Source organism: Callorhinus ursinus, unplaced genomic scaffold (assembly GCF_003265705.2).
Source record: "Callorhinus ursinus isolate GAN/ISIS: 27379988/994484 unplaced genomic scaffold, GSC_fseal_2.0 scaffold12, whole genome shotgun sequence".
NCBI lineage: Eukaryota > Metazoa > Chordata > Mammalia > Carnivora > Otariidae > Callorhinus > Callorhinus ursinus.
This window is the reverse complement of record NW_027397074.1, coordinates 49920519-49944634: the sequence shown is the minus strand read 5'-3', so window position 1 is coordinate 49944634 and position 24116 is coordinate 49920519. Positions and strand designations below refer to the sequence as shown.

The 24116-nt window shown below is 42.2% G+C and overlaps 1 protein-coding gene across 8 annotated transcripts in view; it reads right to left on the bottom strand.

The window, feature by feature from the left end:
- The window catches only part of LOC141373887 (uncharacterized), a 42035-nt gene that overhangs the window by 3275 nt on the left and 14644 nt on the right, over positions 1–24116 (bottom strand). For 6 of the 8 annotated variants that reach the window (XM_073899060.1, XM_073899061.1, XM_073899062.1 and 3 more), the window contains 2 exons: positions 6784–6983; positions 3726–3914 (listed from right to left, as the gene is read on the bottom strand). In XM_073899060.1, the coding sequence (XP_073755161.1) occupies positions 3726–3914; positions 6784–6983 (389 nt within the window). Of the gene's footprint in view, positions 1–3344; positions 3915–6783; positions 6984–24116 lie in introns of those variants that run through there. The other 2 variants (XM_073899066.1, XR_012380283.1) reach the window with 2 other exon arrangements.

The window sequence follows — 24116 nt, the reverse complement described above, 5'->3', positions numbered from 1 at the left end:
TGTAATTTGCAGACGTTTCTATGTTACGTCGTGTCTAGTTGGGTCACGATGCTTAGTTATGTCACGGCTGGTGTTCCTGCTGTCAGAATGCCTTCTGGGAATCCCCCTATTGCCTACTGTGACCATTTACCTGGTATTGAGACACTAAAGTGGTGGCTGGTATCAGTGAGGTTCCTTCTGAGAAGCACTTGCTTTGGTGTTGAAGGCTTTGGGGTTATTTGTGATGGTTTCCCTACAATCCCTATACTTCTTGATTCCCCCGAGAATGGCCTTTTGATCTCTGCTCTCCTGGTCTAGCTCCGGTTGTCAGCTTCTAACTCCCTGCATCAGCGTCCTTTTCGGAATTGCCTAAAACACGGAGAAGGGCTTCTCTTTTCGTGGCTGAATGCTGACCAGGCTACAAAACTCTGCCTGCGGCCTCAGTACAACCTGCATGGCAGAGCCACCTCTCTGGCCACCTTCTGTGCCTGTCACCCCATGTCTGGTCCCACTGATGCGCCCTGTGGAACTGACAGGCCAGGAGGTGCACCGCTCTCTCCCCAAGATGCAAAACCACCCCCCCAAAACTCGGCCCTGGGGGACAGACCATTCGTGAGAAAGTAAGGGCAGAGTGAAGAGGAAGCAGAGAGAGAAGAAAAGGGGAAGAAGATGACAAGCAGGGTGATTGAGGAAGACGATGACGCGGCCAGTAGATGGATGGCTGAGAGAGGGGCAGAAAGGAGAACAAAGCTGAGGTCTTCCCTCACCAGCTATGCATGCGCGGCTTCAGGTCAGTGGGCACTCTTATCCAGAGCCGGTTCGTGCCAGGCGCCCAGGTTAGGACGTGGTGTGCTTTCTCTCTCACCTGGATCACTACAGTAGCTTCTCAACCGGTTTCCCAGGAGTGATGCTATTGGAATGCAAGTCAGAGCCTGCCACTCCTTTGCCCTCCTGAGCTCTGACCTCATTTCCCTCCTGTCTCTTCCCACCCTCAGTTGGTTTCAGCCAGATTCACTCACTGTGCTTCAGACCTACTAGACTTGCTTCTGCCTCAGGGCCTCCGCTCAGGCTGTTCCTTCTGCCTGGAAGGAGGGCCCCCGAATGTCCTCTTGCTGCTTAGCTTGCATCTACCAAGTCACCTGCTCGCTCAGGCCCTTCTGGTCATTCCACCTAAAATGGCATCTCTCCCAACGCTCCCTAGCCCCTTTCCTTTCTAACACGATAAAGATTCTTTTTATTTTTGTTGTCTATCTTCTTACTCTAGAAGGTAAGCTCTAGGGCTGGGATTTTTGTTTGTTCACCATTGTATTTCTTTCTTCAAGAACGGTGCCTGGCACACATTAGGGACATTTGAAGTATGTGTTGAAAGAATGACCTCACAAGGTAGGTGCTCTTATGAAGCACATTTATAGAAGATAAAACGTGGGCTCACCAGGGTGAAATCACTGGCCCAAGATCCCATGGTGAAGTGAAAGAGCAAGTGCTACACTCAGACCTGTTTCAGATGCCTGCCTGCGCTCACAAATGCTTCACTGTCATACGGTCTTCCTCTGACCACCAGCTGCCGAGCTCATCTAAGGAAACAGTTTCTTTTTTTTTTTTTTTAAAGATTTTATTTATTTATTCATGAGAGACAGAGAGAGAGAGAGAGAGAAGCAGAGGGAGAAGCAGGCTCCCAAGGAGCAGGGAGCCTGATGTGGGACTCGATCCCAGGACCCTGGGATCATGACCTGAGCCGAAGGCAGATGCTTAACTATCTGAGCCACTCAGGCGCCCTAAGGAAACAGTTTCTTATGTCAGCCTTTCTCCACGTCTAGCCAGACCGCAAGGCTGCAGGTGGCTTTCCTGAGTTGCAAGGTTATTGACAGAAGGGGTAAAGCACAAAGTCATAATGCACGGGCTGTGTGGGGAAGTGAAAGCCCAGCTCTCCGTCCATTTGCTTAAGAACAAGAACATGAACTTGTTGAGGCCAACCTCGTCTGGGGTGTCTTGGAGTGGAAAGGGGCTGCCTTGTCAGAGCAGGATCACCCACGACAGGCCACACACGTGCTTGGGGCGTAGGCAAAGCAGGAGCACAACAATAAGGAGAAAAGCATCATCTGAGTCTCGGTTGGCTCTCTGATATTTTCAAAAACACTCGAAAGGTGTTATTGTGGGTAAAGACAGAACTGTGCAGGGCTTCCTTAGAAGCACGTAGTTGTGATATTAAATTATATGTGAGGAGCCTCATTCACTTTTTGGTGCACTGTCTCTGAAGAGACAGGCCCTGCTGATCCCGGCTGATGGGGCCTGTGGGCTGATTTTATCCATCCTTTACTTTTAAACATGTTACACGTATGCGCGGTTTCCATTACATAATGAGAAGTAGATGGGGCAAGAACAGCTGCTCTGTCAATCCTTGAGGGATAATAGTGGTGTTTCAGGGAAGTCTGGTTGAATGCTGTTATTTTAGAGTTGGACTCAGAGGTCTGAGGTGCTCCTCTCATTCCTTCTTCATCTTCCATCATGTCACTTTTGTGAGGCCTTCTCAGTCCACTTTCCCAAGCTCCCCACCCCCCAGCGTTACTCTCTCCCTCTTCTGTGCCACAGACATTATTATATTTATCCCGTTGTATCATAATCCATTGATTCACTTCCCACCCCCGTGAGAGTTAGGACTCCTAGAATTACAAGGCTTACTCTTTATTGTATCTGGTGCATCTTTGTATCCAGCTCAGCTCCTGGAGTGCACTGAAGGTTCTGAAATTTTGCCAAAGGCAACTAAAACCAGACTCTGCAGGCTAGAAGAGTTTCTAAGGAAAAGATCTTCTTGGGTGAATTCCTTCATAAGACACGCCAGGTGCCAAGCATTGTTTATGAAACAGGTCCTACATGTATCATATGACCTCACTGATATGAGGAATTCTTAATCTCAGGAACAAACTGAGGGTTTCTGGAGTGGTCGGGGGTGGGAGGGATGGGGTGGCTGGGTGATAGACATTGGGGAGGGTATGTGCTACGGTGAGCGCTGTGAATTGTGCAAGACTGTTGAATCACAGATCTGTACTTCTGAAACAAATAACGCAACATATTTTAAGGAAAAAGAAAAAGAAGAAGATAGCAGGAGAGGAAGAATGAAGGGGAGTAAGTCAGAGGGGGAGACGAACCAGGAGAGATGATGGACTCTGAAAAACAAACTGAGGGTTCTAGAGGGGAGGAGGGTAGGGGGATGGGTTAGCCTGGTGATGGGTATTAAAGAGGGTACATTCTGCATGGAGCACTGGGTGTTATGAACAAACAATGAATCATGGAACACTACACCAAAACAAATTATGTAATATATGGTTATTAACATAACAATAAAAAAATAAAAAAAAAAAGAAACGGGTCCTATTGGAACAAGTGCTTCTAGACTTCCCCGTGTCTCGTTAGACCTCTGTTTGGCTGCTCCGTGACTCAGCAGCAGTCCCAATGCCTGCAGGAAGAGGAGGCGTTGGTCCTAAGCTGCCTCCCCGACACCTCCGTACCATGCCCCCCAAAACAAAAAAAAATGACAGAAAATAGGCTTGAGGTCCTTTGGCTGTGGAGCCCATCATTTCACTTCTTTGTATTTCGGTTCCTTATTCTGTAAGAGCCAGGAGTTGAAATGAGAGACTTCTGTGCCCTTCCGGTTCTAAAATCTCTGAGTTGTCGAGCCTACTCCTGGGGGAGAATCAGCCCATACGGCTCTTTTCCCACCTGTCTGCAGAGCAGGTCAGCCTGGTTACCTGAGAACAGACCTGTATCCACACCAGTCTTCTGACCTGCCGCTCTGCGACGAGCCTCCCCTTTGGCCGGGAGTGCAGTTCTCCTGGAACACCTCCGCCTTCTGCTGCTTTCCTCTGTGCTCTACTGTTGTAACCTTGATTCTGTGGATCAAGCCTGCTCTCAATGGCCATTTTAAGCAGATTTTATCCCTGCAAAAATGACAGGACAAATTTAGAACACTACATATACCACGATGCTGTTTTATGTGCTTTATTTAAACCACATATGCTGGTCTTTTGTCTGTTTGCTCTCAGATCTATTCTCTACCATCCTCTAACCTGGGCTTAATATCCCTGGGAACTGCTTTCTCCAGGCTCTCTTCCAGAGCCAGCCAAAGAGAGCCAGTGGCAGAACCCTGGAGAACGAGAGGAAGGGAGAAGCCAGGTTATTTCCCCCCTTCTCTCTGTGTCAGGTGGTGTCTGGCAGCATCCTGTCGATTCTCCAGCCCCTGCTCTACAACCCTTTCTCCGTGATTCCAGCCTTAGCCTGGAAGTGCTGCAGTGGTTCCAGATCCTTCCAGGTGGGCCCCGCACCCACCAGGATAACACTGCCTTCTCCCTTGTCCCTCTAGCCCCACGGTTGAGGGTGGCTCCCTGCTCGTCTCTGGTCTCTTCATTCTTCTCTCACCTGTATTAAACAAGCTCTGTACTTTCTAGCATAGCTTCTGCCTTCTGATTGGACTCTGGATGTTTGTGTACACCACATATATGCAGGAAAATGTGAATATGTATACAAATGTACGTGTATGAAGACACGTATATGTATGAAAGCACACCGAAGAGGATTTGGAAGTTGACATGTTAACAGTGGTTCTAGGACTGGGAAAAGGAATGGGACTGGGATGGTGTGGAATTGTGGAGAATTGTAGCTTTTTAAAAGTAGCTTTATCGTGGCCTAATTCACATATATAAGACCCTGACTTTCATATGTACGTGTATGTGTTCTTTGATTTTTTTTACAATGAACACGTATTCACATATTGCTTATATAATTTAAAAACAACTTAAAAATATTCAGAGCACGAGGGAAAACACCCATTGCCTTAGCTGAAGCCTTAAGCCATGTAGGGAGAGCTCTCAGATGACACCAGCATTCGCTCATGCAACAGATATTTTGTATTTACTATGTGCCAGGAACTGAGGGTTCATCAGTGAACAGTATGGGCCTGATCCTTGCCTACATTTTCTGCAGTAATTAAATACACAATTCTGTCAGTATTAGTTAATTATGAAGAAGTAAACAGGGTGATGAAAGGCCTAACCTAGTCAGGGGAGGTTTCCCTGAGAAAGTGACTTACCAGCTGAAAGGTGAAGGATGAGTAGAGAAAGATTCATTGCTGGAGGGAAATGGACAGACAGAATGGGATGGTAAGCTGGGCTGCCACTGAGGGCTTCCCTGGTTCCTGTTCTTAGGGAAACTGATCTAACAATAGAGTTTGCTAGAAGGTGTTTCTCACTGGAATCCACAGTGGGATGTCAGTCAACTGGAAGTGGGCAGAGATTGTGTGGGAGTGTCTCCAGAGCCGTGGCCAGGCCTCCCCCAGTCCAGGACCCATTGTCTGCACCCCAGGTGGCTCTCACTGGGAGGAAAGGAAGCCAATGCCATGTGTCCTGTGGTAGTTGACAAGGCTGGTTTGGAAGTGGTTCAAAACCTAAGGATACCCTGGGGTCAGCAGTGGTACCAAAGGTACTCATGTCCATTAACACCCCATCCTCTGATGAAAACAACTGACAGTTTTTCAGTGGTAAGTAGAGTGGCATGCAATGTCCACAATAGCAAAAATATGGAAAGAGCCCAGATGTCCATCAACAGATGAGTGGATAAAGAAGGTGTGGTGTGTATATATAATGGAATATTACTCAGCCATCGAAAACAATAAAATCTTGCCATTTGCAAGACGTGGATGGAACTAGAGGGTATTGTGCTAAGTGAAATAAGTCAGTCAGAGAAAAACAAATACCATATGTTTTCACTCATATGTGGAATTGAAGAAACAAAACAAATGAACATAAAAAAGGGAAGGAAAAATAAAATAAGATAAAAACAGAGAGGAAGGGCACCTGGGTGGCTCAGTTGTTAAGTGTCTGCCTTTGGCTCAAGTCAATGTCCCAGGGTCCTGGGATCAAGCCCTGCATTGGGCTCCCTGCTCAGCAGGAAGCCTGCTTCTCCCTCTCCCACTCCCCCTGTTTGTATTCCCTCTCTCGCTTGCTCTCTCTCTGTCAAATAAATAAATAAAATCTTAAAAACAAAACAAAACAATAAACAGAGAGGGAGGCAAACCACAGGAGACTCTTAACTATAGGAAACAATCTGAGGGCTGCTGGAGGGGAGGTGGGTGGGGGGATGGGGTAACTGGCTGATGGGCATTAAGAAGGGCATGTGATGTAATGAGCACTGGGTGTTATATGCAACTGATGAATCATTAAGTTCTATCCCTGAAGCTAATAATATACTATATGTTAACTAAATTGAATTTAAATTAAAAAATTTTTAAAAAAGAAAAATATATCTAAAAAAAAAGTCGAGTGACATGCCAATGCCAAGGCAGTCCTCCATCCATCTTCCATCCACATTTCTACTCCTATGCTCTTCTTGAAAAGCAATGCTGGAACTCCTGATAATAAGCTATCCATGAAGCAAGTCTCATTCTTTCCAAGCTCTGTGTTTTTCTCTTTTTGCATAACTGAATTCAAAATTTTTGCTTGTATATTAGTCTTTCTAATTCATAGGCATTTTTGGCAATGGCTATAATCTCCTTATTTTATTGTAAGTCCCCAATCTCATTTTATTGTAAGCCACCAATTATTCTGTGAAATTAGGTTACTTAAAAAGCAGCCCATTAACTGCAATTATAGTTCAGTTACAGCATGTCCAGTTCTCCCAGACTATGTAAAATCAGGCTACGTGTCCTTTTGATGTCCAAATTACAAAGGTAACAACAGGATCTTAGCTTGACCTCAGTGTCCTCCAGCTATTTCAGGGCGTCCCCAACAGGATGTGTCATTCATGCTTACACACCAGCGGCTGCAACCATGCAGATCCACCTGGTCCTCTCCCTCCTGCTCTGGCTCCTCCTGGTCTGCTTCCCGCAGGCTCACTTGGAAAGAGTCAGTGCTGGAGCGGCCCATCATGAAAGCGATGCTGCTGGTGCCAAGTCCACGGCCTCTCCCAGCACTGCCAAGCCCAGCAGCCTTAGCTTGTTGGAGCAGAGCGACAGTCTGCAAACAAGCAGAGAACACGGCTTCTTGCCTCCCAGCTCTGTGCTCGATACTTTATCCCCTGGGATCTGAAGCAATGATATTTGGGACTAAGAATCATAAAGGTTTCTTCTGAATAGTTCCCCCGCTTCCTGGCCCTTGCCTCTAACCACTGCTGCCTCCAACCAAGTCCAAAAAGCTAGGCAGGAAGAGAATCCATACCATCCCTCATACCTTTTTGGTTCTCAGCCATCCTAGCAGCTGCACTTGGGTCTCCTCCCCAAGTCCCAAAACAAAAGTCCCCAATCACATCAGTAGAGGCAAGCAGATGCTACAGTGTCTCTGGGGGTGGTAGTTGTGCTGATGGGTGTCTGTGTTCACAGTCTAAAATTAGGCTCAGCTGACCAAAATATATTTTATGTAGTACTTGATAATTTTAATCCACTCCACCAGCCGAAATACCTAGATTTAAATAGATTCTGAAGAGAAATACTCCATGTCATAATGCCATCATCAAGAAAGACTGGACATACGTGAACATTTATATAAAAAAAAGTCATAAGAACTGCAAAGGTGAGAACCTGTTGATCAAGAGAATGAAGCAAGTGCTCCTCCCCAATCTCATGTGTGGCTGGGGTGTGGAACTGTGGGTTAAGAACAAGGCCTGTGGTCTAGCAATGCTCTTGCCTGTGCGAGGCCCTGTTTCGCTTCAAGACAGCGCTCCCCCCGTTTCCTGGTGAAATTAATAATACGGAGAATGGGCTGGGGTGGGACATTGACCTCTCAAGACATTTAGCATTCTTTCATTTAACACTCATTGCGTCCCTTCCTGTTGGGGATTTTTGGAAAAAAATTTTTTTAAAAAGATTTTACTTTGAGAAGGAGAGAGAGAGAGCATGAGGTGGGGGGGGAGGTCAGAGGCAGAGGGAGAAGGAGAAGCAGACTTCCGGCTGAGCAGGGAGCCCGACGTGGGGCTCGATCCCAGTACCCTGAGATCATTACCTGAGCCGAAGGCAGCGCTTAACTGACTGAGCCACCCAGGCACCCCTGGAAAATTTTTTAGAAGTATAAAACATGCTCTTTAGAAGTTTACAATTTTAAAAGATTAAGTTTTTGAGGGTATTATGCAATGTGAAATAAGTCAGACCAGGAAAGACAGATACTATACAAGCTCACTTTTATGTGGGGTCTAAAAAACAAACTCAGAAACTGGGGCATCTGGGTGGCTCAGTCGTTAAGCATCTACCTTTGGTTCAGGTCATGATCCCGGGGTTCTGGGATCGAGCCCCGAATCAGGCTCCCTGCTCTGCAGAGAGCCTGCTCCTCCCTCTCCCACTCCACCTGCTTGTGTTCCCTCTCTCGCTGTGTCTCTCTCTGTCAAATAAATAAAATCTTTAAAAAATAATTTAAAATTAAAAAATAAAAAACAAACTCAGAAACAAAGAATAGATTGGTGGTTGCCAGGGATGGGATGGTGGGAGGGGTGGGGGAAATGGAGGAAAGTGGTCAAATGGTATAAAATTCCAGTTTTAAGATGAATAAGTTCTGGGAATGTATTGTATAGCATGGTGACTATGGTTAACAATACTGTATTGGCTATTTGATAGTCGCTAAGAGAGTAGATTTTAAAAGTTCTCACATACAAAATTGTAACTATGTCAGGGATATGTTAACTAACCTTGTGGTGATCATATATATATATATATATATATCATAATGTTGTATACTTTATACTTACACAATGGTATATGTCAATTATGTTTCTATAGAGCAGGAAAAAAATTTAATTTTTAGTGAGCCAGGCACTATTTAATTTACACTTAAGGATTCTCTCACGTAATCCTTATATAATGTAAAAGCTACTACTGGCTTCATTTTAATAATAAGGAAACTGAAACTTGGAGCTGTCAGTGACTTACTCCAGGACACAGCAGAGTCGGGATTTAGACCTGGATAGCCAGATTCCAGAATCTTTGCTCTTATCCAACACATCATTCCTCCCCACCTTCCCTACGCCTGAATACTTCCACTAAAAATCCTAGAACTGTTGCCAATCTGGTCATCACATTCCCCTCAGTACACATTTGATCTGAACATCGTAAAGTCTGTAAGGTGGTATAAATATTTTCTTCATTGATTGGTAAGAATTCTACGAGCAGCCCCACCAAATTACAATGCCCCAGTTTTCTGAGTAGAAATTTGGATTAAAAAGCTTTGTATCCTTAAAAAAGCAATAGAGCCTTTAAAATATCACTACTGGCTATATTTATAACCATTAGAATATAAATACAGACACTCAGAGGAAGTTTTCACTAGATGATTAAGATGTATAAGCATTTTAAGAGTAGTAACTATACATTATTTCTCTAAATTTGATAATATAAAAATCCGTTTCTAATAAAATAATAATAATACTGACAGATTATGTCCCTGCAGGAAAGGCAATTTAAAAAGGGCACGGCAGTGCTCTGATCATATTAGGACTGGTGTAAATTGTCTGCCAGGGATTGGGTCTGTGAGATGTGATATTAGGATTCCTGCCAGCTGAAGAGACACACACAGCACGGTGCTGAAGAGCATGATGCTGGAGTTCAGATCCCAGTGTTGCCATTTACTAGCTCTATGATGTTGGGCAAATTCCTCAATCCGGCTAGATCTCTGCGTCTAATCTGAAAAATGAGGAGAACAACATTACCTGCTGTCATGGATTGAATGCGTTCTCCCCAAATTCATGTTGAACTCCTAATGTCCAGTGTGGCTGTATTTAGGCACAAGGCCTCTAGAGAAATAATGAAGGTTAAATGAGGTCCTAAGGGTGGGGCCCTGATCCATTAAGATTGGTGTCCTTGTAAGAAGAGACACCAGAGTGCTTGCTCACTTTCTCCCTCTGCAGGAGCACAGGGGAAAGGCCATGTGAGTACCCAGCAAGCAGGCGGCCCCATCTGCCCAACACAAGAGCTCTTCCCAGATACCAACCCTGCTGCTGGCTCCTTGATCTCTGGACTTCTAGTCTCTACAACTGTGAGAAATTAAATGTCTATTGTTTAAGCCACGAGTTTACGGTATTCTGTGACGGCAATCTGAGCGGACTAAGACACTTCCCTTGCAAGGTTGCTGAAGGATTAGATGAGCTGATACGTGTGAAGAGATTTGCACAGTGCCCGGCACTTGGGAGGCTCTGTATGAGGGTTAGCAGGCCTTGCTGACCACAGATCTGTGGACTTGGGTTTTGAGAACTTGTGATGTTGTGCACAAATGTGGCATACACAATTGTACGTGGGTGCACTGAGTTCTGGAGAACATATTTAAGAAACTAATTTTAAAAATTAATTAAGTGGGAAGACATTTTTATTCTCAAGTAAACTCGATCAGGCAAAAGTAAACATGCCAGCCTAGGTGAAGGCTGACATCTCATGCTGTTCTCTGCCTCTCCCCAAGTTTGTCTAAAATGGCTTCTTTCCCCTTACCCCCCCCCAAACAGAATCTGAAATCAACAGTAAGTAAGTTGTTATGGGTCTCTGGGGAAAGAGAAAATGGGACAGGAAATGTCTGTGTAGATAAAAGAAGCCTGCAAACCACAGATGATGGTTGTAGTTTCAGGAATTCTAACATGAATTGCATCAAGTCAAACTTATAATTTTAAAATAATAGAGGCCAGAATGCTTAAATGTTAGTACTTAAATGTTTTTTTCCCTTTTAATGTACTAAATTTACATATAATTCTTTAGTCTTCAGGGAATTATTATGAAAGTCACCTTGGGAGAGAAGAATCATTTTCTATGAAAGGCCAGAGAATCCTATGAAGAAGAGATAATTGCTTTCAATAAATCTTGAAGTATACTTTCAGTTCCAAAGCGTCCCCTTTACTGGGGAGGAGGAAGAAGAGCTGGGGAAATGGGAGAGAAAGAGGGAATGACAAGAATAAACAGAGGAAGGGGAAGGAAGAAATGTAGAAGGAAGAAAAAGGAGGAAAAAGAAAATAGAAGCAGAGGAATAAAGAGGATTGTGAAAAATTTGGTTCTGTAGGTTTTGAGGGGCTATCTGTCAAGGTCATTTGTAAAGTTCCTCTAGGGGGAGAGGAACAACAGTCTTCCCCATCCTTTCAAAGTTTAGATGAGCTCACTATTCAGCTCACACAGTTTCCACTGCCCAGAACTTGGAAAGAACAGCCTTTGGCCTGCAGGACGCCAGGCCCTCCAGGTCTGTAGACCTAGCACTGAGGTCTAATTCCAGCGCCAAGATTTAGACCCTGTAAGTAATAGTCCCCCACCCCCACTCCTTACTCAGTGCATCATTGGAGAAGGTCTTCCTGAGCTGGGCAGTTCCATCTTGTCCACCATTTCCCGCTTTAGGACTGGGGTTTTGCAAGTGGATGTCCTGATAGAAGACCACAAATGCCGGGGGGTATGACGGAGAATGACTGAAACAGCTATCTTCTGCTCCCTTCCTTTCTTCTTGAGGCCATGTCCAGAAAGAACATACCCTTCTAGCCTTTCATAATTTGAAAGTTCACAAGGAAATTTTTGGTTAATTAAACGGGCATTTACATGTATTATGTGATAGGCGTTGGGAATACAGATAGGCACTGGGGAAGATGTCTGGTCTCTGCCTCCTTGAGGCTGACATTGCTGGCAGGGAGGCAGTAAAAGTCTGTCATTTGCCCCGTATTTTGTACCCCTCCAACCCTACCAAATATGGGCACATCTTCAAATACACACGCTGCCTCCTGTTCCCTCCGAGTCTCCTGGCACCAACTCCAGAATTAAGAGTCTCTCCTTGTCTCTGGTTGGTCTTCATGTCCCTCAAACCCCGCCTCTAGTTCCAAGGAGTTTTATACGACACACCGATTAAGCAAGGACTCAGTGACAAATACTGCATTGGGTACTATACTTGTAGGTCAGAAATCAAAAAGGAAATCTCTGATGACCAAGAAATCAACCATCTGGAAGGCAGCTGTTGCCATTTCCTCACTTTTAAAATAGTTTTATTTAAAAAAAAATAACGCTTATACATTATCATCCTTTAACTCAACCCTCACTCAAGCAAAATAAAACAAAGCGAAAAAAATTGCTCACCTTTAAACCCAGGACAGGATCTTTAATGACAAGGATAGCCCTGCCAGCTCCTGGGAGGAGGTTCATTCTCTGGGTTTCTGCTACGGCTGGCCTCTTTCCCTTGCTCTCCTCCCAGTTTTGAGTTCCCCAGACTTGTGCATGATGAGCTGGACTCATCATTCTCCTTGGTGTAGAATCAGGAATTGGCCATAAAAGTATGTTCTTTCAAGTTGTTCTGGGTGCTAGAAGGTGCCTGCTCCAACTTCATCACTTTCTGAGCCTACCTCAAAACTTTCTAGGAGATTCAATGGCTGTACTATTGAAAAATGCTTGGAATCTTCTAGGATAACTCTCACTCCACATTGTTGTGGCTCCTTGGTAATGGGTTGCCTATCCATCGCCCATCCACCCCTGGCTCTTACTCATTGGTGGAGTGCTGGTTTTTTTCATATGTAACCATCTCCCACCACCAGGGACTACATCTAGGTAAAATTATCCCCCTGGTCAGTGATTCATGTAGGGAAGTGCTTGTGACTTGATCCTGGTCAATAAGAATAAGTAAGTGAAGCAAGTGGTAGAAAGATCCACAAATGTTTCCTTACTCTTAACATGAAACTTAAGAAAATGATATGGTATGGTATGATAGTGGCTATTTGCTAACGAAGCTCATCTAAGGACAAAATTAACATGTGGCAGATGGTAGGGCAGAAAGATGGAAAGAATGTGGGTCCTTGATTGATGATGGTGAGCTACTGAATCCAACTGACCATGGGACTACCCTACTCTAGACTTTTTATTATATAACACACCGCGTTTTTCTTATTGCTTAAGTCAGCTGGGTCAGCATTATCTATTACTTATACCTGAAGGCTTCCTGATACACCTGCCTATGTCCATTAATATGAACACCAAAGAACCTCAGCTGGTAGTCATAAGTAAGTTTTTGTTTGACCATTCTGTGATTTCAGGAGGAAAAGGACAGAATGAGGAATTCACGCCAGGGACTTATTTATTTAATTATGATCAAATTTTTAAAGATAACTGTAGAGCCACATGCAGTAGGAAAAACTAATACAGGGAGACCTGGTATATACCCTTCCACCAGTTTTCCCCAGTTGCACCATCTTACAGAGCTATCACACAGTATCACAACCAGAAAATTGACATTGATACAACCCACTGATCTTCAGATTTCACAGGTTTTATATGTCCTTGTTTGTGTATGAGCCTATTTTGTTCTATGCAATTTTATTCCATGTGTAGGTTTGTGTATTCACCATCATAGTCAAGCTACAGAACAGCTGGCCTTTAGTTTTTCAAGAAACTTCTAAACTTTTTTACCCTTTTGGTATTTCTCACAGTGCTTTTCAAACAGTGTTCCTTGGGATCCTTGAGGATCCACCTCACTTCAGTTGGAGCAGGTCCACATATGTGTATTTTATATTCTGAGCTTCATTACAAGCCTTCATCTGGGGAGTAAGTTCTTAGCTTTTTTTAAAAACAAACAACAACAACAAAAAATGGAACTGATAATCTATGGTAAATACACCTTTGATATCCAAATAATATTACTTGGAGAGAGCATTTCAAGGCCCTTGATTATGTGACAGCTCTAATTATGTGACTAAACCAATGAACTCATGAAACAAACATATATGTGATCAATGGTTGTGGGAGGCTTAATGTAGGCATGGTCCACAGGAGCTGAGCAGTTAGAGAAGGAACCCTGGAATTCCATGGCACAAACTCCTCACTCCTCTGCTGGGAAGTTAGCACTGACCCCCTGAAGTGTTTCCCAACTCCCTCCCTTGGTCAGGTCCCACCAGAACTGAACATTAAATCCTTTGTGTCAAAGGACAGGATTTGTTAGGGAACAGGTGATTTCATCATGGTGCTGAGTAGCATTACAGAAGCTGGGAAGCATTGTTCTATAAGATGGATGCTTTCAGGTTCATCACCTGTCATGCAACAAGGTTCGTGATGAATTCCATGAGATCTCAAAGGCTTTACTGGGGAAATTTACAAAGCAAGAATGAACGAGAGAACAGAAGAGATGGACCATAATTCTCTGCTGGACACACCATGGGTGGACATTCCAGGGAAGGGAACTTGTTCCCTCGCTGCTCTCTTTATTGGGCAAGAGTGAGAATGACCTAGATGGTGGGGGGATAATCAAACTTCTTGGATATCATCCAGTCTGGGGTTAGATACTATGCCTTTATGGGAGCTGCCTGGGTAAACCAGTTGTCCAACACTTGAGGACCTTGGTTCTGTGGAAGGGAGAAACTGGTTCATTATAAGTTTGGGTGCAATCCCTTCTGTGGGAAGTGAGGAGCCCAGGTCCCAGCTGGCTCATCCAAGCAACCCAGAATGAGGTCAGTTTTTGATAACCCTGCTTGTGGCACTGTGAGTCTTATTCATCTTTCCCCAGGACTTAGCACAGAGCCTGGCAAAGGATGGGTACATGAGCAACGCATGGTGCGTTAATGAATAAATACACTTTGGTGCCAACTGAAAACAACGGATTTTGTTCTCACCGATGAAATGAGAGGAAATCAAATAAGAAACGTTGTTGCCCCCATTTCTTGAATCTGGGTAAGTCCATATGCATGCTCTGCCTCTGCTTTGGTAAAATCTCTTTGAAGAATCCCTAACGTTATGAGAAGGCTGCCTGGCAGCAAGGTCTACTTCTACTGAATTTCTATCATTTCCTTGCAACTCTGGCAAATCAGACCGTGGGATCTGGAGCTGAGTGTCTGGGATCTGAGACACAGAGTAAAGGAAGTCTCCACAGGCGGCAGCAGCTCTGGAATTTCCCACAGCCACTCCTCCAACAAGCTTTGTAAATCTTCAGTGCTTTGATTGAATGAGATGCAAGCATAATGGGAAATAAGCCACTGTTTGCAAAATGTTTATGAAAACAACTTGAAAATTTACATCCCTAAAACAGTTTTCTGTAGGACAGTGTTTTCTAATCTCTTCCCCACTGAAAACCCCCTTTAATGTGATTTCCCCCACAGAATCCCTGCTTTGACAAGAAGCAAACACATTTGTTAAGTAACAATGAATTTATCTTCCCAAAAGGAAGTCAAGGAATCAAGAGGTTTTTATTTTTTTCTAACTAAAAGTCATCCTTGAGGCTTTAAGTAAACAATTACTTTGAAGCCTCCTGAAAAACTGAAAGTAGCAGGAGGAATTCTCCCCTGCCCCCTCAGACTGCAGTTATTACGTTCTGAAACGGCTAAGCTTCTAGGTTTGACACTAGCGTTCCGGATGGCACCAGGCAGATGGCTCAAAATTAACACAAACCTGTGACTTGTAGGTTTTTTGCTATCAGTTTGTCCTCGTGCTGCACTGCGGGAGTTATTCCCGCCCCAAGTTCTCCCTGTCTAGGCGTCCTGCCGGGTGGGGAGAGTTTTGTCTGCCAAGCAGGCAGAGGCAAGACTTTCGCCCCAGCTTTCTGTTAATGTGATACCTCGATGTCCAAAAAGCAAACTGGAATATCCGATGCCTTTTACCTAAGGAGCTGTCCCTTTGAGATGCAGAATAAGTCACATGTCTCCCTAGATGAACCTTTTTTGTGGTACAAAGTTGTTACTTTAGGATGGGGAAAAAATTCTCAAGTAAGAGCAAGCAATACCATTTTCTCAAAGAAAAAAAAAATTATTATCTTTATAAATTGCCATAGCACTTTTTTGGGGGAAAAATTAGAATAAATAGGAGCTTGGAAATCTGACCTTGGCTGGTGTAAGGATAGAGAGAATCTGGTAGTTCTTAATTTCCCATTTAGGTTCTCAGTGTTCCAGGAAGCGGTTTGCTCAAGTTTCTTTTCTCCATTTAGCTCTCCTGAATGCCCAGCTTCAGTGCCTGGGCATTGCTGCCAAGGATCCTGCTGGTGCATTCAGCTGCCATTCAAGGAAACAGCCCTCCACACCACCTCGTACTTGGAAGTCTGTCTTACAGCATAAAACAGGTGGAAGGACATTCTGCCTTTGGAGTTCTACTGGCATGTCTTGCTACTTCTATTGCTCAATGCCAAGAATGACAAAAATCTTTTGTGTATGTTTGGGGGTGGGAAAGACCAGATAGTACTGTGAATAACAGTTAACTTGCTGTTTGCGCAAGATTCCCAGGGCAGCTGTTGTAACTCAGGCGGCAATAACTCTAACACTTGGCTCTGTTGCTAGGATGGATTGATAGAAACTTTGGACAAATCATTTTAAAAATTATGCTCCTGCGATATGTTGAATATACCACTGATCAACTCAAAAGCTGAATATTTGTTAGTATCATATTAAGGAAGTACAGTGAGCATGTTCATCAACTGGGGTTGTGTTTACACTTCCATTTCCATTCTAATTTTCTGCTTTCAGTAAAGTCACTGGCATCTGTTGGTAAAAATTTGAACTGACCCAAGATTTGCAATCTGTAGTTACAACTGAGACTGGATTACCTTTTTGATATGCTGACAATCTTATTTACACTAACAAGTCAGTTAACTTCACAACGGAATTATAAATTCTAACTTGTGAATTTGCCAATCGTTTTTCTTAGCTAAAGACTTTAACCTACGTTTAATTTTTAGTTTTGATGCATACATGTGCACATACATAAATGTTCTTTTATTTTTTGTGTAAGGAGAAAGATTATGTTAGTATTCAAATGGTAGATATTTACACTAAATTAAACTTAACACTTTAGTGTAAGATAAAAATGTGACCAACTGAAATAAATTATTTCTGGAAAATGTATTCTCGACATAAAGTTACATGAATCTCAACATTGTCAAGTTAAATCTCCTCAAGAGATTAATTAATGAGCATCAGTTTTAAAAATAGCTGCATGGTGGGGTGCCTGGGTGGCTCAGTAGGTTGAATGTCTGACTCTTGGTTTTGGCTCAGGTCATGACCTCAGGGTCTTGAGACTGAGCCAGCCAGGCCTCAGGCAAATTCTCTCTGCCTCTTCCTTTGCCCCTCCCCCGCTGCTTGTGCGTGTGTGCACTCTCTCTCTAAAAATAAATTAAAAAAATAAATAAAATAGTTGCACGGTTTTGCCTTCATCATTTCCTTTTTGTTGAACACATCCAGACCAACAATAAAGGATACAATTGCCCCTATTTCAGAATGGGTTTAGCATGGGCATTATTGATGCAGTTAATGATCCTGTATCACCAGCAAAGCATAGAATTCAAATTGACCTTGACCTAAAGTGACTTACATTTTAATTCGGTTATTTGATCACAGCTGGAAAATTGGACACATAGTAACAGCCATCCGGCCTGCCCTATGTCTGTTCATGCTGGCCACTCGCTACCTTGGCTTACCTATTTGGTCTCTTCTACTTTCTCATATTTGCCTCAACCTCCCTGATCCAAGCCTAGCATGGCCTCGGCTGTGGCACTGGCCAAGCTGGTTTGTCCTGCCCAGCAGCTGCCGTTCACCTGTGCCAGCCTCTCTCTCATTCCTGGTGCCTGATCGGCCCAGCAGCCTCTGCCGGTTTTGCCGGCTGCTTCCTAAGCTGGGCCTCAACAACTCCTGGGGTGGGCTCCTCCACCCTCACGCTTTCCCTTACACGCTTGATTTCTGCCTGTGTTGGCAGCTATCAGCTCAGCTGCTGGTACTTGCGTGTGAGTGTGCCCGAGTACTGATAAAGCCAAAGCACAAGCTAAACTCTTGGCTCTCCCACACCGACTTTAGTCCTTCCCCCAACCTGTGGGACGTGGCACTGGTACTTGATCTTCCTGGGATTCTAATCTTGGTTTTCCACTTTTTCTTCGAGAATTCCTTCCCCCTTGCTGCCCCCTCCTTCCTGCTCTCAGCAATTACAGTAACGGTGAGGCCTCCTTCGTGTTGCCGTCTCGTTAATGCCTGCGAGCGGCCCAGTCCAGCGGGTCGCCAGGCCTGGCTCAGATTCACTTGGATGCTCTTGCTACCACCTGCTTATCTACCCTCCATAATTGCAGTGCTTCTTGGACAGGTTGATAGTGTTGCCTCTGTTCACCTGCCTAGGGTTTAAGGCAAAATATGCCTACAGATCAGAGCAGATGCGGCTAAATGTAGGTGGGAAAAGTGAAACTTACCGAGAGGAAGGAGTTATGGGAAAGGAGGTGGGATGCGAGAATCTAAGTGGAGGTATTGGTAGGAGCAAGAATGAAGAGCAGTGAAATGGAAGACCGTGGGAGCGAGGAGGCACTAGAAGGAGATTGTGAGTATTAAGAGAGCTATACTTGACCATGAAATCTTACCCATTCAGAGCCCTGGCATTTGACGATAGCATGCCCTACACACTTAATGGACACACTTTAATAGACCAATCCTCTTTAATTAATCAATGTCCTAGAAGATTTAATGAGAATAAAATGAAGAAAGGAAGTTCTCTTATTCCTTAAACGTAATTTGTGAATTCTCTGGGAGTAAGGCTGTTAGGTAGAGCAGTAAAGGAAATCTGCAGCTTTAACATGAGTTTTTAACGTAATTTTATCATATCCCCAAGAGATGATGTAATTGCTATTCGAGTGCAAAAATCCTGGGAAAAAAATGGACCAAAACATTATGTGATGAGGATGGTTTTCCACAAAATTAGATGGTTTCTTTCTGAAACAAGACAAAATAGGGCAATTCCCCATAGCAATAAGTGAGGGATGCTTCCATACTAAAAAGGAGTGGGAAACAGGTTGTTCAAAGGCAAATCATCATTATAATCTGTTATTCATGAAAATTTATATTTTTTAAACACAGTATTGGTGGACAAGTTATTAGATACTTGGGCAATCATCAAGATTTATTTTCACACTCTTAGCACCTATGTTGTTTCTATCCCTGATCACACTTTTTAAATTTACTTCAAGGTAAATGGTGGTTTAAAAGAATTTTCTTTTTTAAAGATTTTATTTATTTATCTGACAGAGAGAGAAACAGAGAGAGGGAACACAAGCAGGGGGAGTGGGAGAGGGAGAAGCAGACTCCCCGCTGAGCAGGGAGCCCGATGCGGGGCTCCATCCCAGGACCCTGGGATCATGACCTGAGCTGAAGGCAGACACATAACGACTGAGCCACCCAGGCGCCCCTTAAAAGGATTTTCTCGTGTCTCTTTTGAAATTGTGGACAGGAGTTGGTAGGAGTGGGAGGATGAGGGAGATAGAGGGGTGGCATTTTTGTGTTACTATAAAGCTTCCAGTGTTATAAGATTATATTTTTTATTATGCTCGGCCATTTTCCAGACTGATAGTTATTGATATCTACAATCAGAAATTCAAAAATCCTCTAACATGACTTATTTTATTTTTCTGATAAAGGATTGAGGGAGGATTCTACAGGTTGCAGCTTTAATAAAAGACCTTACTCTTATATTTGAAGGGTCCAGGAAGAGTAACCGAAACTGCCAAATATCTGCAGGTGATTCTAATACTATACACTCCCATCTGCAGTCCTTACAATTTGCCTACATATAGATTACAGATGTGAACAAAGTATGTCATGAAGTCAAAATTGTAACTATACACCTACATACTAATTTAAATAGTTAAATACACTCTCTGTCCTAAAAAATGGGTATTCATACATTACGCAGTTTCCTTATCAAAGGACTGTAATAAAATTTTATTTCAGACAGAAAATGAAATTCTAAAGCACAGCACTTAAAATAAATTTTAAGCCTTTATAATTTTTATTTAACTATTTCACAGATCATTGAAATTCGTGCCCAGAGGATCTGGTCCAACTGATTCATTTTACAGATGAGAAAATTGAGAGCCCAGAGGACTATAGATAAAGTGCTGAAGACAGTAGAGTCAGGACAAGACTGTAAGACCACTAACTCCCAGGGACAAGAACTCTCCACTCTACCATACAGCCCAACAGCTCCAAAATGCATTTATTGGTGTTCATTACACATAGAAAAACTTTTGGGGGTATGAATTACTTGAATAGCTTAGGTCATCTTTGGAAACTACATGAAAAAGACTGAAAACAGACCATTTTTCTTAGTCTGTTTTTCCATGGTAAACAGATAAGATTAAAATCATGGCTGTTTCAAAAATTGTTTCCTCCACTAAATGGTAAACTTCTGTAAGGCCAAACTGCCTAATGAATAAGCAAAATCAGAGAGAACTGAGCTGCAGGTCTAAATTAGAACAAATGAAGACTGATGGTAAATGTAGCAAAATGGAGAAATCATTTATCTATATTTTTTTAATTTTTAAGATTTTTACAATTTATTTATTTGAATGAGAGAGAGCGCAAGCGAGCGCGCATGTGAGAGCATGAGCAGGGGGGAGAGGGAGAAGCAGGCTCCCCGCTAAGCTGGGAGCCCGGCATGGGGCTCAATCCCAGGACTCCAAGAACATGACCTGGGCTGAAGGCAGACGCTTAACCGGCTGAGCCCCCCAAGCACCCCTATCTATTTTTAATTCCAGCCTAATTAACATACAATGAGTGTTATATTAGTTTCAGGTGTACAATATAGTGATTTGACAATTCTCTACATTACTCAGCGCTCATCACAGTAAGTGTGTTCTTAATCCCCATCACCTATTTCACTCATCTTCTCACCTACCTCCCCTCTAGTAACCATCAGTTTATTCTCTGTAGTTAGGAGTTTTTTTGGTTTGTCTTCTTTTTTTGTTTGCTTGTTTTGTTTCTTAAATTCCACATATGAACGAAATCATGGCATTTGTCTTTCTCTGACTTATTTCACTTAGCATTATACCCTCTCAATCCATCCATGTTGTTGCAAATGGCAAGATTTCATTTTTTTATGGCTGAGTAATATTCTCAAAATGGGTAAATCTTAAAAATACAATGTTAAGTAAAAAAAGCAAATTGCAGAAGGCTATATACAATATGGTGCTATTTTTTAGAAAAGGTTAAAATGTTCATTTATATATATTTTATTTAGGAATACATACATATGTTGTCAAGCTATAAAAACATGCATGGGATGATAAACACCAAATTCTTGGTAGTGGTTACTTGAAGGGAAGGATGATGAGCAGTGAGGTTAGAAGAGATGGTACCAGGGATTTCTTCTGTATCTAAAATATTTTAGTTGTATTAAAAAAATTCTTAGGGAAATGCTCAGGCAAATAAGGAAAATGTCAAAAATTGTCTTGGCTGTATAATGGGCACCTGGAAGTTCATCTTATGATTCTTTATAATTTTCTATAACCTGGAAACATCTCATTATTAAAAAGGAATAATAAGGACTCAGGTTGCAGCAAGAGGAAACTGAATATTTGCACAAATGAGACATTTAGGAATATTTAAAAACATTTTTGATCTAAAACTTTGTTGACACAAGTCTATTTATGGATGAAGAATGTTATAGATTTAGCCCCATTTAAGAGTTGTAATTCAAATATAAACTGGTGTTCCATGAGATTCAGCCACTGCAGAGTTTCATTCAAAAAATATGTCTAATCCCAGAAGACATGGGAAATAATGAAGCCTCTAGGGTGGGTGTGGTTGCTGCCATTTGGCTCCCACACTACGCAAATACGCTTGTTTTTGACTGGGGAGATAGTACTATTGACATATGTGACAGCCAGCATAGGGATTTGACCCACCCTTGGGATATATGACATGACTGGGCTTCTAGGGTTTTGTGTGCATTTATCTTCTCTGGGTAGGATGATAGCTGTGATTTATTCTCTCCCTGATCATCAATCAGATTCCTTATTTCTCTCCCCTTTTACAGAGAACTCTATGAATTATACAAGATTAAATCATTCCCAAACCTGGGATCCAAGATCCTACATTAGTTCTTCTTCCTTATCTATTTGAACATGTTTAAAACGGTGTATTCTCCAAGTCATGACTGTATTTTTTTCCTGATAAGGTGAACTTGTTTAATTTCTACTTTCTCGCTTGGAGTTCTGTAGTCTACACCAAGTTCTGTTTTTAGTTACTCTATAGTGTGTAGAATCAAAAATATGTTCTCTAATTTCGCTGCTGTTTGAATTCAAATTTTTTTTATCTGATCCCATCATTCATTAGTTTTCCCAAACAGATTAGTAAATCAGTTATACAGCTAATTTATTAAATAGCAGTGATTACTAACTCAAGTATTCATGTAATTGTGTTCACATTTAGGGACATCTGAGACTCTGAACCATTTATGTTAGATTTCTAGAATTCCTTTCCCCTGAAGGAATGATTCAGGGCTAAAGTAGAATTTTTAAAACAATGACTCTCATTCAAAAATTATATGCTCGACCTAGCAAATGAAAAGGGACAGCAAAAAAGAAAACGATGGGGATAGGAAATTGAAAAGGAACCAAGAACACAGAAGAAAGTGATAGGTTTAGGGTTGAAAAATTAGACTAAAAGAGAGGATGGAGAAAAAGTTTATCATCAATGCATGAAATGCAAATGTAATGGCATCGAGAAATAAAAATTGAGGTCAGGTTTCTCAATTATGATTAGACTCAAGGTACAGATCTGTGATTCCAGGGAGATTTAGCCTTAAGGATCCCTTATTCAGAGGCTAACACTGCATCTCTGGGGTTTATTTCTATCTTCTATTCACGAGTCCTTACCAGAACACAATGACATTTTTTCAGAGGCAGAAGTTACCTTTCCAAAAGAGGTAGCTTTCTACTTTTCCAAAAGAAGATACTAAGTTCCTGTCTAGTGGTAACTTTCTTTGTTTTTACTGGTATTATTTTATTATAGGACTCTGAAAATGATAGCTATGAAAATAGCTAAGATGTCACAAATGAAGAATTTTTGGTTCTGATTAAAAAATTGGAATAGGAAATGATGAAACGTTAAGGAAAAAAAGGAAAAAAAGCTTCTCCTTTCCTTTTCTCGGCAGATCAAATGCCGTTATCAAAGAACACAAGAAAATACTGCATACACAAGCAGAACTGTTTCTAAATAAAATGTTGAGAATGTAAATGCTGCATCAGTTCCTAATTAAGCATTCTGTAAATAAAGCCTTACTCTTCATCTTCGGTTTTATTGGAAACTTCCACTGGCAGAGATAGTGAATAGAGTGAAACAGTAGAGCCACCCAGTGGCTAATGTGGTTAACCGCAGCAATAGTGCATTTCATGGTTCATTCTGTTTCCTGTTCTACAGATGAGTATATTTCCTCATGAAAATACGACACTAAGTACCTCTAAGAATAAATTTAATAATGTGCTGGTAAATATGAAATCTGTAACTTGAATATAACTCTCAAATTAGGTCTTCATCTAAAATTCTGAAGAATTTGTGAGCAAATTTTTAAAATAAAAATATCATTCAATCCTGCTTACTCTCTAAAAAAAAGTAGTTTTTTAAACCACCAAAGTAGGTTACTTTTTTAGTATCAGTTTTGATTTTAGAAAATGTTCCTTATAGAGATTAAAACTTAAAACATGAAATTAACTTAAAGCCTCATGTCTGACTCCATCCAGATTGTCAATAAACAAAATACATTAGTATTTTAAAATATAAGCATTTAGGGCGCCTGGGTGGCTCAGTCGTTAAGCGTCTGCCTTCGGCTCAGGTCATGATCCCAGGGTCCTGGGATCGAGTCCCACATCGGGCTCCCTGCTCAGCGGGAAGCCTGCTTCTCCCTCTCCCACTCCCCCTGCTTGTGTTCCTGCTCTCACTGTCTCTCTCTGTCAATAGATAAATAAAATCTTAAAATATAAGCGTTTATTTTTTTAAGATTTTATTTATCTATTTGACAGAGAGAGAGAGCGCACATAGGCAGGGGGAGTGGCAGGCAGAGAGGGAGGGAGAAGCAGGCTCCCCGCTGAGCAGGGAGCCTCACGACCCCAGCTGAAGACAGATGCTTAACCAACTGAGCCATCCAGGTGCCCCAAAATATAAGGGTTTATGAAAAGAACTGGTTGTCCTTGTAAAATGTATATTTTATTTAAAAATAAGAAAGGCCAAAACTGAGAATAATGCCAACACGGCTTGCTGCTGAATCAAGTGATAAGTGAGCTTTTGGGCGCCTGGGTGGCTCAGTTGGTTAAGTGATAAGTGAGCTTTTACAAATTAAAAATTACTTTTTTCTTATCAAAATAGTAAAACAAATTTATTTAGAAAAATTAGAAAACATGGATAGGCAGAAAGAAGTATGGATAGTAGAAAACATGGATAGAAAA